Here is a 12,508-nt window from a genome sequence, read left to right on the forward strand (position 1 = left end):
CACAGAGTCCTGTGGGACTCCAGTCATCATATCCTGCCAATTAGATTCTGCATGATCTGTTTTCTGCAAGACAGGCAATTTTTTATCTAGGCTAATGTGTTACCGCCCTACACCATGAACTTTTCTGTTCCACCATAACCTTTCTTGTGGCATGCTATCAGATGCCTTTTGAAGACAATACATCCACCAGTTCCCCTTTATCCACAGTGCATGTCACTCCAATATACTGGTTAAAGATGAGCAGGGACAACCTGGAAAATCTTAGGTCTCGGGTAGATTTAAATGTCCACAGGTCCTAATGCTGGATAAAATGAATGAACCTTCAGAAGAGTCTAGGCGAATCGGGAAGACTCGTCATGGGGAAGGGCCAGTCACCTTGGATGCTTTGAATCAAATGTTGAAGGAAATCTCAGCATTTCAGGCATTAAGAGGAGTTGGTCGAATTTTTATACATTGACTTTCACAAGGCTTTCAGATTTGCTGTCAGAGCTCAGAATAAAACTTGAGGCATGTTGGGTTTAAAAGGAATACTGGTTAAGGAATTGAAAAGAAAGAGCTTGCAGTTATCAGGCATCACACATGACCTCAGAAATTTCAGAATGTTCCAACATTAAAAATCATCAAAGAAATGGAACAGGCCTTTTCTAATGTGCCTGATTAAATTTAATGATGTGAAACCAAAGATGTTCCTATTATCTGATGGAATCTGAATCACTGCCATTTGAAAAATACTTTTCATTTTCTAAGTCAAAAATTGCTTTCTAAATGGTCCCTGGGGCAGATAGTAACACTTATCAAACGCCAGATCCATTAACTCCTTGTGTGTATGATATCCATTGATTTTGACCCTTCAATTGCAATTTCTGCAGTCTGGCACTGTCCGCCACATCACCATTCCTCCATGTGAATATGGAATATGGCAGCCTATCCAATTGGAGGGAAGATTACACAGCCATGTCTAACTCAAACATCACACAAACATTAGAAATCCCCTCCAGTCCTTGGGTTTTCGCACTGCCCAGATTTAGTAATAACACCTTGAAGTGGACCTCATGCACATTAGTACAGGGAATGCATCCTTCCTTGCTCAATATTCAGCTGGGTGGTAACATGCTGCAGGGATTGTAACACATTTTTTTCCCTTTGGCTAAGATTAAGTGTAGTTTTGCTGTCCTGCACTTAATAGAAGTCAATGAGGTTACACTGAGGCTTCATTTGAAGCAATTTTTAAAAACAGCATCTAGGCCTTTTGGCTAAGATGCAAATGAGACCAAATACTGGAGGGGGTGCAATGCCTGCTCCTATCAGCTTGGATCATGTAGATCAAGCCCAAGACAGGAAAAGGATGGCCTGTCTTGTCAGCTTGGATCTGTAATGACTCGCTGGTGGATACTTTGATTGGATATAACTAAGAAAACAGGCACTTTTTCCTGGTACTGGCAACTGAAATGTAAGTAATGAGGCATGTTGGATTTTTTTGTTTATTTTGACAGAAATGTACTCTGTGGAGGCAGTGCGCAGTCTTCCAACCTGTGGGTAGTTTATTTGCAAAAAATGGCACTACAGTTTTCATGGTGATGGTGATCAAGTTCCCTATTCCCCACACTGTGAAAAACTATAAACACATAACTATAACAAAGCAGCGTCGCAGGTAGAGGCTGTAATTAAGAGGGCGTATGGAATACTGGCCTTCATCAATAGAGGAATTGAGTTCAGAAATCAGAAGATAATGCTGAAGCTGTATAGGATCCTGGTCAGACCCCCACCTGGAGTACTGTGCCCAGTTCTGGTCGTCTCATTACAGAAAGGATGTGGAAGCCAGAGAAAGGGTGCAGAGGAGATTTTCAAGGATGTTGCCTGGATTAGATGGCATGCCTTATGAGGATAGGTTGAGAGAGCTAGATCTTTTCTCCTTGGAGAGGCGAAGGATGAGAGGTGATCTGATAGAGGTGTATAAGATGTTGAGGGGTATTGATAGAGTGGATTTTCAGAGGCTTTTACCCAGGGCTGGAATGGTTGCCACGAGAGGTCACAGGTTTAGGGTGCTGGGGAGTAGGTACAGAGGAGATGTTAGGGGTAAGTTTTTCACTCAGAGGGTGGTGGGTGCGTGGAATCGGCTGCCGGTAGTGGTGGTGGAGGCGGATTCGATAGGGTCTTTTAAGAGACTTTTGGATAAGTTCATGTAAGTTAGTAAGATAGAGGGTTATAGGTAAGCCTAGTAGGTAGGGACATGTTCGGCGCAACTTGTGGGCCAAAGGGCCTGTTTGTGCTGTAGCTTTTCTATGTTCTATGTTCTAACTGAAGACAATGAAGACTTTTTAAAAACGTATTGTTCTGTAACCAACAACCCCCAACAATAATGACTGGATTATCTGGTTTCTTGATGTAGGTTGGGGGATAAATATTGACTCTACATAGAACACATCTCATCCTCTTCAAAACAGTTCAGTGGGATCTTGAGGGGACAGATTGGGGCCTCAATTTGACATGTCACCAGCGCTGCCCACAGCCCATGAAAGAATAAAAAAAATCATTTTGATATTTGTGGGATCTCCCTTTGTCAAAATTGGCTTCCACATTTCCTACCTCACACCAATGACTGTGCCTCCAAAATACTTGATTGAGTGTAATGATCTCCGGACACCCTGATGTCATGAAAAACACTGCAGAAATGCAATTTTGTACTATTCATTGCCATCTCACTAAGTATAGGCACGAAGAGAGATTTGCTGCTCAGGATGAGACCTCCAAACTGTAGTAGGTTTGGGCTTTGCGATACAGGTCTCTACAAACACCCAAGTCCCAATCCCAGTTGAACACACCCGACGGTAATGAGGCTGCTTTGGGTGGGTGATCTGTTTGTAAACTTCTTCCAATCCCTCTGCCTCATTGAAGTCAGCGTATTTCATCTGAACTTGACCCAATTTAAATCTGGGCTGCTGTGAGTGGATGAGAGTGCCCTCCTCTCTGTGATGGGATTCTCTGATTGACCCAACAATAATCCAAGTTACTGGCTGGGGTGGGCTCCAACCTAAATGAGCGCTATAGTCTCAGCCAGGCGAAGCCACCTGCTGTGTAGATTCCAGCTGTCAAACCATTGAAAATAAATAACTGTCATTAATACCTCAATTAAAAATTTTAATCTCAGTTAATCTTGGTTTTAATTGCATAGTTAATTTATACAATTACTACATCAATCTCGTTCCATTTTGTTTTATTGCTGATGCTATTATTGAAACACAGAATTGTATAAAAACAGAAACTGAACAACTTATTGTGAAAATTATTCCTCTGATACCAGTTTGATATTAAATATAATTAATCAACTTTCTATTCAATTAACCATCAGTTTTAAAAATAAATAAACACCACATTTACAAGCCCTTTGCACTCGCTGCCTCACTTCAGAATGCTTTATCTTTTAAAATCTTTTCATCGAATATTGGCTCACATTAACAAGATTAGTATTTTTATTTTGGCTTTTTCTAGCCCTCATGCCTGTTCTTTGGGATTGCTCTTTCTCTTGCTCCTCTCTGCCTCGTGTAAAATAACCTGGGCCTCATTCACCCCTTCCCACTCTGACCCAATCAGCACCAATGGCTAGCCACCTCACCTGTACTTAAATTCTCCCCCCCCTCGACACACAGCTACGAGGAAACAATGGAGCACAAACCGAGGGGCTGCCTGAAATGCTTTTTATATCTTTAGTTTAGAACATAAGAAATAGGAGCATGAATAGGTCATTCAGCCCTTCGAGCCCGTTTTGTCTTTCAGTGCGGTCACAGCTGATCTTATGGGGCGGCACGCTAACACAGTGGTTAGCACTGCTGCTTCACAGCTCCAGGGTCCCGGGTTCGATTCCCGGCTCGGGTCACTGTCTGTGTGGAGTTTGCACATTCTCCTCGTGTCTGCGTGGGTTTCCTCCGGGTGCTCCGGTTTCCTCCCACAGTCCAAAGATGTGCAGGTTAGGTTGATTGGCCAGGTTAAAAATTGCCCCTTAGAGTCCTGAGATGCGTAGGTTAGAGGGATTAGCGGGTAAATATGTGGGGGTAGGGCCTGGGTGGGATTGTGGTCGGTGCAGACTCGATGGGCCGAATGGCCTCCTTCTGCACTGTAGGGTTTCTATGTTTCTATGTTTACTTCTACTTGAGATATTGATAGCATAAGTTCGTGGGCAAAATGTTAGCAGATGGAGAATAATGTGGAAAAATGTGAAGTTGTTCATTTTGGAAGGGAGAACGAAAAACAACGCATTATTTAAATGGAAAAAAACTGCAGAAAGTTCCAAGACAAAGGGACTTGGGGATACTTATGCACGAAACATAGAAAGCTAACAGGTGCAACAGGAAGGCTGATGGAATGTTGGCCCTTATGTCAAGGGGGTTGGAGCATAAGAGTACGGAAGTCTTGCTGCAACTGTACAAGGAACTGATAAGATCACATCTGGAATATTGTGAGCAGTTTGGTCCCCTTATTTAATGAAAGATAATTGGGCGATTCTCCCGGCCTGATGCGCTAATTCACGGGATTCGCATGTGCATTCCCGACGCGCGCGCATCTCCGAGCGCCGGCTATTCGGTGTGGTCGAGACGACACTGCAAACAAGCGGGAACAGCAGGTAAGTGATTTTAATCTATGTTAAATCTTATTTTAATGTCATTAGCAGACCTAGGACTGAAGCCTCTGGGCCTGCTAGCATCTCCCACCCTGTCAGTGCAATTTCACTCCGGCGGGGTTCAGTCTAGCTCCCCACTTTCGGGGGAGTAGCAGGAGACCCCGCTGGAGTGAAGAGGAGGCAATCGGGGCCCCCCAGGGGGTTGGGCGATGGGGGGTGGTGCCCCCTGGGCATGGGCACCTGGCAGTGCCAGCCTGTGCCCCTGGCATTGTACAAGGGGCAAAGTGTCCATGCCCAGGGGGCACCTTGGTACTGCCCACCGGGCATCGGGCAGTGCTAAAGAGGTGGGGCCTGGGAAGGGGCTTAGGCGTGATCGGTGGGGGTGGGGAGGGGTCCTGCTGCCACTCTGCATTGGGATTGAATGGGGCTGGAGGGAGGCCAGCAATCGGGGCGGGTGGGGGGGGTTGCCGGGGATTGGGGCTGTTTGCCTGTGGGGTCTGCCTCCCATGGGGGTGGGATCTGCTGGGGGAGGCAGGAAATCGTCACTGCTGCGGGGGGGTGGGTGGGGAGGCTGGAGTTTGGGCGCTCCTGGACAGGAGTGGTTGGGGCTGGCCCGGGAATGGTCGTTTGTCCGTGATTGGTCTGTGGAGATGTCGGGAGCGGCAGCACTGCGGGGGTCCCGGGCTGGCCAGCTCAATCGCTGGCCAGCAAACTGCAGGCTGAGAGTTCTGGGCCACTGCGCATGCACAGAGGCCCAGAACTGTCAGACTACAGTGCGACTAGGCCCCGCCCCCCCCATGTTTTTAATGATATTCACGATTGTGACCTCTACATTGCACAAAGTGTGGGAGATTCGAGTCTGAACTCCCACTGAAAATACAATTGTGATTTAAGCTAGTTTTCCCGCGAATTCAGCACTTAGAACTTTTTTGGAAGCATCGCCCCCATTATTGCATTGGAGATGGTTCAGTGAAGGTTCATTAGATTGATCCCGGTATGGAGGAATTGTTTTAATTGGAATTTAGAAGAATGAGAGGTAATGTCGTCAAAATATATTGGATGCCTAAGGGACTTGACAGGGTAAATCTGAGAGGATGTTTCCCTCATTGAAGGGGACCAGAGGGCATGGTCTCAGAATAAAAGGACACCAATTTAAGACTGAGATGAGGAGGAATTTCTTTTCTCAGAGGAATATGAGTCTTTGGGAACTCCTTGCCACAGAGAGCTGTGGGGGCAGAGTCCTTGTATATATTTCAGACTGAGATAGATAGATAACTGTAGTTTGTTTTCAATTCTCATTACTCTTTTGTTATGAGGTAAATATGAACTGATGCTGAGAGAAAAGATTTCTAAAGAATTGTTTTCATTGGTAAGACAGCACAGTTGTAAAGATATCAACGCTTACATCTGCAAACAATTCAAAACTCCAAATGATCGATTCTTTGACCTAACGAGACTTAGAGAGACTTAGGGGTTAAATCTTCAGTGACATCTTCATTGAATTCTTCCAGTTCTGTCATTCTCAAACATTTCTGTTATTAAACTGTTCTTTGGTGCTACAGAAACAGCTAGCCATTTTTTATCCCCATTCTTTCTGTTATGGCTTGACCACTGGTGTCTTTGTTCTGACCTCCCTTTAATGATGCAGCTATATAAGACCCTCATCAGACCCCACTTGGAGTACTGTGCTCAGTTCTGGTTGCCTCATTACAGGAAGGATGTGGAAAAGATTGAAAGGGTGCAGAGGAGATTTACAAGGATGTTGCCTGGATTGAGTGGCATGCTTTATGAGGATAGGCTGAGGAAACTCGGTCTTTTCTCCTTGGAGAGACGTAGGATGAGAGGAGACCTAATAGAGGTGTATAAGATGTTGAGAGGCATAGATCGGGTGGACTCTCAGAGGCTTTTTCCCAGGGTGGAAATGGCTGCTACGAGAGGACACAGGTTTAAGGTGCTGGGGTGTAGGTACAGGGGAAATGTTAGGGGGAAGTTTTTCACACAGAGGGTGGTGGGCGAGTGGAATTGGTTGCCGTCAGTGGTGGTGGAGGCAAACTCAATAGGGATTTTTAAGAGACTCCTGGATGAGTACATGGGACTTAATAGGATGGAGGGTTATAGGTAGGCCTAAAAGGTGTAATATGTTCGGCACAACTTGTGGGGCCGAAGGGCCTGTTTTGTGCTGTAGTTTTTCTATGTTTCTTCTATGTTTCTAACAATGTTGTTTGAAAGTAGAGTATACTTTGTACTTTTTCCAACATTGAGGAGCAAGCATAATAATCTGAAGATTATCAAATCATATATCTGTACTTGGAGGCTATTGGGCCTTTTCTGCTAACTCTTTGGACGAGTTATCCCATTAGTTCTAATCCTCTTCCCTTACCCCATCACTCTCCAAATTTTTACTTTTCAATTCTGCAAACAATTGACCCTTGAAGGGTATTTTGATATCTGCTTCCTCCACTGTATATTCAAGATTGTAATAACTCACTGCATAAAAAATTCTCCTCAACCCCGACTCTCCACCATTCTTTTTTTGCCAAGTTTCTTAAATCGTTATCCTCTCGTTACTTCCCTCCCCCCAGAGTGAGATGTTGCTCTTTATTTACTTGCTTGAAAACACTTATAAAATCGCACAGTGCAGAAGACACCCTGCAGTCCATCAATTCTGCACCGACATGTGAGAAACACATGCCCTAATTCCATTAACCAGCACTTGGCCCATAGCCTTGAATGTTATGATGTGCCAAGTGCTCATCCATTTAAAGGATGTGAGGCAACTTGCATCTACCACCTTCCCATGAAGCACATTCCAGACAATCACCACCCTCTGAATAAAAAAGTTTTTCCTCACATCCCCCCTAAACCTCCTGCCCCTTACCTTGAACTTATGTCCCCTCGTGACTGACCCTTCAACTAAGGGGAACAGTTGCTCACTAGCCACCTTGTTCATGCCCCTCATAATCTTGTACACCTCAATCAGGTCACTCCTCAGTCTTCTCTGTCCCAATATAAACAACCCGAGCCTAAGCAATCTCTCTTCGTAATTTAAATGTTCTATCCCAGGCAGAATCCCCTCTGCACCCTTTCCAGTGCAATCACATCCTTCCTATGATATTGCAACCAGAACTGCACATAGTAGTCCAGATGTGGCCTCACCAAAATTCTACACAATTCCAACTTGACTTCCCTGCTTTTGTAATTTGTGCCTTGATTGATAAAGGCAAGTGTCCCACATGCTTTTTTCACTACCCCACTAACATGCCCTTCAGCCTTCAGAGATCTATGGACTAAACACGCCAAGGCCCCTTCATTCCTCAGAACTTCCTAGTGTCATGCCGTTCATTGAATACTTCCTTGTCAAATTACTCCTTCCAAAGTGTATCATCTCACACTGTTCAGGGTTAACTCCATCGGCCACTTATCTGCCCATTTGACCAACCCATCTATATCTTCCTATCGCCTCACTGTTAACCACCCAATTGTGAACATTTCTATTAAATCTCCTTTAACTTTGCTTGCTGTTAGAAGAATCCCAACTTCTCCAGTCTCTCAACGTTAATGGATGTCCCTCATTTGTGGAACCATTTCAGTGAATCTCCTCAGTAAGCCTATCTCAAACCTTGCCATCTTTCCTAAGGTGTTGTGTCCAGAATTGGACACAATAATTCAGCTTCGGTCTAACTACTGATGGATAATTTCCTTCCTGCTGTGCTGTATTCCTTGTTAGAATGCAGTATGTATTGTTCAACAGCTTTCCCAGCTTCTCCTGCTACCATTAATGAGTTATACACTCACAGAACTCTCTGCCCTGTGTTCCTTTTAAAATTGTTTGCTTTACATTATGGCCTGAATCTCTACCAGATTGCCACTGCACTCCTACTTCTCTCCATCACACTGGAGCTCCATATTTCTGATCCCGGCTTCTCCAGAAGTGCAAGCGTACCTGAACTGGAGCTACTTTATAGCAGTGAAGAAGACAAGTCACATCCCCTTTTTATAGCACTGGCTGTTGTGTTCTGATAAGTAAAGAATTCAAATGTGCAAAAACTTCTTAAAGTGTTATGGAGATAAGGTATGTACATAAGGGATTGGAGGGAGTAAAGGGATAAGATGGTCGGTGAATACGGTGCCAGGTGTGTATGATGGCAGGGTGGCATGTGCATAGGATGGTAGGTGGGTAGGGTGGAAAGTGGATAGAGTGTCAAATGGGTGAGGTGGGTAGGATGGTAGTTTGGTGACTGGGTAGATGGGTGAGGTGGGCTGGGTGACCGGTAGTGGGTAGGTTTGTGTGGTGGGTAGGGTGGGAGCTGGGTGACTGGGTAGGGTGGCAGCTGGTGGGTGGATAGTTCAGTGGAGGTTTAGTTAGATGGGGACAGGTTGTCAGGTTGGGTCTAGTCAGTTCAGGGTTTAGTCAGATCGGGGTCTAGTCAGGTGGGGCTTTATTAGGTAGTCAAAGGTTATGGGGAGCAAGCAGGAGAGTGGAGTTAAGGTCATGGTCAGATCTTGCTGAATGGCATAGCAGATTTGAAAGGCTCTTTTTTCTAATGATGGAACCAAATATTCAATTCCTGGTCTGTGCTACACCTGGATTCCTGATGCTGCCTTAACTTACAGAAACCTTGGCTGCAAAGTGTGGGTATGTGAATGCCAACATGTGGACCAGATCAGACTTCGCAGTGATTCTGTTCATGGTTGAACAGTTCACCAACAACTTCTTCTGGCCAGCTTTCGGATAGCTGCTATTCAGCTATATGATGCCTCATTAATTTAGCATCATGGTCCTTTCAGATACCAATGTAAGGTCAAAGAAAGTCTTGCATCTTTCACATTGTTCGAAGGTGCGCAAATAATTCAATGTTTTCTGGAGTGCAGTCACTGTTTTATGTAGAAAACACAGTTGCAGCTTTGTACCATTAAGCTCCCACAAATGGCAATGTGAGGAAGAGCAGATGGTGTTGTTAGTTAAGGGATAAATATTGGTCAAGACACTGGGGAGAATGGATGCACCTTTCCCTTTCGAGTCGAGCACTGAGATCTTTTCCACTCAGAAGGGAAGCATCGGGCCTCAGTTTAAGATTTCCACATCTTTGGTGGTGCAGCATGGGAATGTCAGCCTGGATCTGGTTTTGTGTTCCAGTCTCTGAGTGGGTCTTGAACCACAATCTTTGAACTCAAAGGTGAGACCACTGAGCCATAACTGAGAGTTTTGGGGAGGGGAGAAGGCATGGCGGGAAGTGGGGTTTGGTTGGGGGAGGGGGGGGTTGGTGGGGGGGGCAACTCGTAGATCGTGTGTTTAAACTATTTAACAATGCACTGCACATAAAAATAGAGATGGTGCCGTTTTAGTCTCTGATCTGTATGGAACTCCCAATAGATGCAAGGTTAACCGCAACATTTGGCCATGAAACATTGCAGTGATGATGCTTCTATTCCCCATGTGATTCCTAAGTAGTGGACTGACCGTTGGCTGTGAAATTCTATGCGCTGGAGGGTAGGGTGGAGTTGGGAGGGGCTAGGCATGGGGGAGGGGGTTGGAGTGCATGGATTAATTCTACCATTACTGCTCCCTCTTACTCCTGTGTCTCTGCTTTCAGACTATGTGGCTCGACCTACAGCAGAAAGTGATGGACAATGAGAACTTGACCTGTTCAGTGAGTATGCATCATCTTCCCAGCATTTCCTGCTTTCGCATCAGCCTCTAGGGTGTCTCTTATAAGTGAGGGTGGGAGTAAGGAATGGCTGCTTTTCAGCAGGTGGTTAACTCCGGAGCAGTGGTGGAGGAGTGTATGGCCATACCAGCCCAATATGAACATTGGATTAGGATTGGAACTTCGAACATAAATGCAGGAGTAGACCATTCGGCCCATTGAGCATGTTCCACTATGGCTGATCATCTACCTCAACCCCTCTTGCCCTGTGCTACCCCCACATCCCTTGATATCATTAGTCTTTAATTGATCGAGCCATCAATTCCTGTCTTGGATATGCTCCATGATTTGAGTTTCCACAGCTGTCTGGGATAAAGAACTTGAAAGCTTGACCACCCTCTGAGTGAAGAACTTCCTCAGCCACACCATTGATGGAACGCTATAATCAGTTTCACCCTTCAGGAATAACAGCTGGAGCAGGGAAGTCAGACTTTGTTCCTGCTTCTGGTCACTGTGACGTGGTCCAAGTGGAAGGTGTTTCTGAGCAGTGATGATAAGGTTTGGCTCGGCTCGGTACTCAGTTCCTCGGATCCGAAACCAGGGCCGCAGTTTGTCCATTCCGAATTTAATTGACAGTTGTCAGTGTGCCCTCTGCCCTGTTGAATTCTATGAGGTAGTGAGGTGGTGACTGCTACATGCTAGGCTGGTGGCCACTCTAAGATCTCATATGTTCTGTCTGCATGGATTAAAAAAGGCTATTAACCAACAAAACAGATCTGAGCGGGACCAAACTGGGGTGGCCACTTTGTGAAACACCTCCACTCATGATCACAACTGTCAGGTTTGCCATTTGAGCTGCCTCTCATAGCCTGAGCCTGCTGTAGTGTTCCAGTGAAGCTCCGGGACAGAACCTCATCTTCCGATTAGATACTTTGCAGCCTTCTGGACTTCAGCATTTTCAGACATTGAACCCCGTCCCCCATTTTGATTTTTTTGTTGCCAAGTTCCAATCTGTATCTTGTTCTTATGATTTTGATTTCAGACAGAGCTGTTCATTATTCAGCCATTCACACTCGCTTCGGATGAATGCTTTGTTTCGTTACCACAACCCTTACCACTCTCCTTGCCTTTTGTTCCACATTATCTATATTATTTAATTCCTCCTGTTGTCTACCCTATTCCCACCTTCCCTTTACCACCCCCCCCCCCCCCCCCACCCCCCCACCACCCCCACCTTTTCAACAGTATAAATGCTGTCACATTTTCACTTCCCCTCAGTTCTGAGGAAGAGTCACTCTGGTCTGGAAACATTAACTCTGATTTTCCACAGATCCTGCCAGGCCTGCTGAGATTTTCCAGCACTTTCTGTTTTTGATTATACATCCAAGTAGGATTCTGTCCCATTGTGTTTCTAGAACATAACTTGCACAGAGGAGAGGTGTGGACTTGGACTTGAATTGGGCTTAGGTCCAGGCTCATGTCTGGTGTTTTGGAGAATGCTTTAGGTAGTCTGTTGAGTAATATATTAAATGATGCAATGAATATTGAACTAAGTGGCACCTTAAGTTATGCATTGTAGAGTACATTGAGTGCTGCCCTGGATGCCTAATCTTTGCTGCACCTGCCCTGGGATTGTTTGAAGGCGACAGTGTGGAGGGAGCTTACTTCGAATCTAACCCTGTGCTGTACCTGCCTTGCGACAATTTGATGGGGCAGTGTCGAGGAAGCACGACTCTGTATCTAACCCTGTGCTGTATCTGCCCTGGTAGTGTTTGATGGGGACAGAGTAGAGGAAGCTTTACTTAGTAACTCACCCTGCGCTGTACTTGTCCTGGGAGTCTCTGCTGAGGACAGTATAGAGGGAGCTTTACTGTATATCTAACGCCGTGCTGTATTTGTCCTGTACATGTTTAATGGGTATAGTGTAGTGGGAGCTTTACTCTGTATCTAACCACGTGTTGTACCTGTCCTGGGAGTGTTTGATATAGGCAGTGTAGAGGGAGCTTTACCCTGTATTGAACCATGTGCTGTACTTGTCCTGGGAGTGTTTGATGGGGATAGTATAGCGGGATCTTTACTCTGTATCTAACACTGTGCTGTACCTGCCTTGGAAGTGTTGGATGGAACAGCGTAGAGGGAGCTTTACTCCGTATCTAACCCCGTGCATACCTATCCCAGGAGTTTTCGCTGGAGATAGTGTTGAGAGAGTTTTACTTTGTATCCATCCCCATGCTGCACCTGCCCT

The 12,508-nt window shown here is 45.4% G+C and overlaps 1 protein-coding gene across 1 annotated transcript in view; it reads left to right on the forward strand.

The window, feature by feature from the left end:
• The window catches only part of necab2 (N-terminal EF-hand calcium binding protein 2), a 190,181-nt gene that overhangs the window by 141,314 nt on the left and 36,359 nt on the right, over positions 1 to 12,508 (forward strand). The window contains exon 9 of the mRNA XM_078212021.1: positions 10,210 to 10,266. Coding sequence (XP_078068147.1) covers positions 10,210 to 10,266 — 57 coding nt within the window. The remainder of the gene's footprint in view (positions 1 to 10,209; positions 10,267 to 12,508) is intronic.

The sequence above is a fragment of the Mustelus asterias genome, chromosome 4, assembly GCF_964213995.1.
Source record: "Mustelus asterias chromosome 4, sMusAst1.hap1.1, whole genome shotgun sequence".
Lineage (NCBI taxonomy): Eukaryota > Metazoa > Chordata > Chondrichthyes > Carcharhiniformes > Triakidae > Mustelus > Mustelus asterias.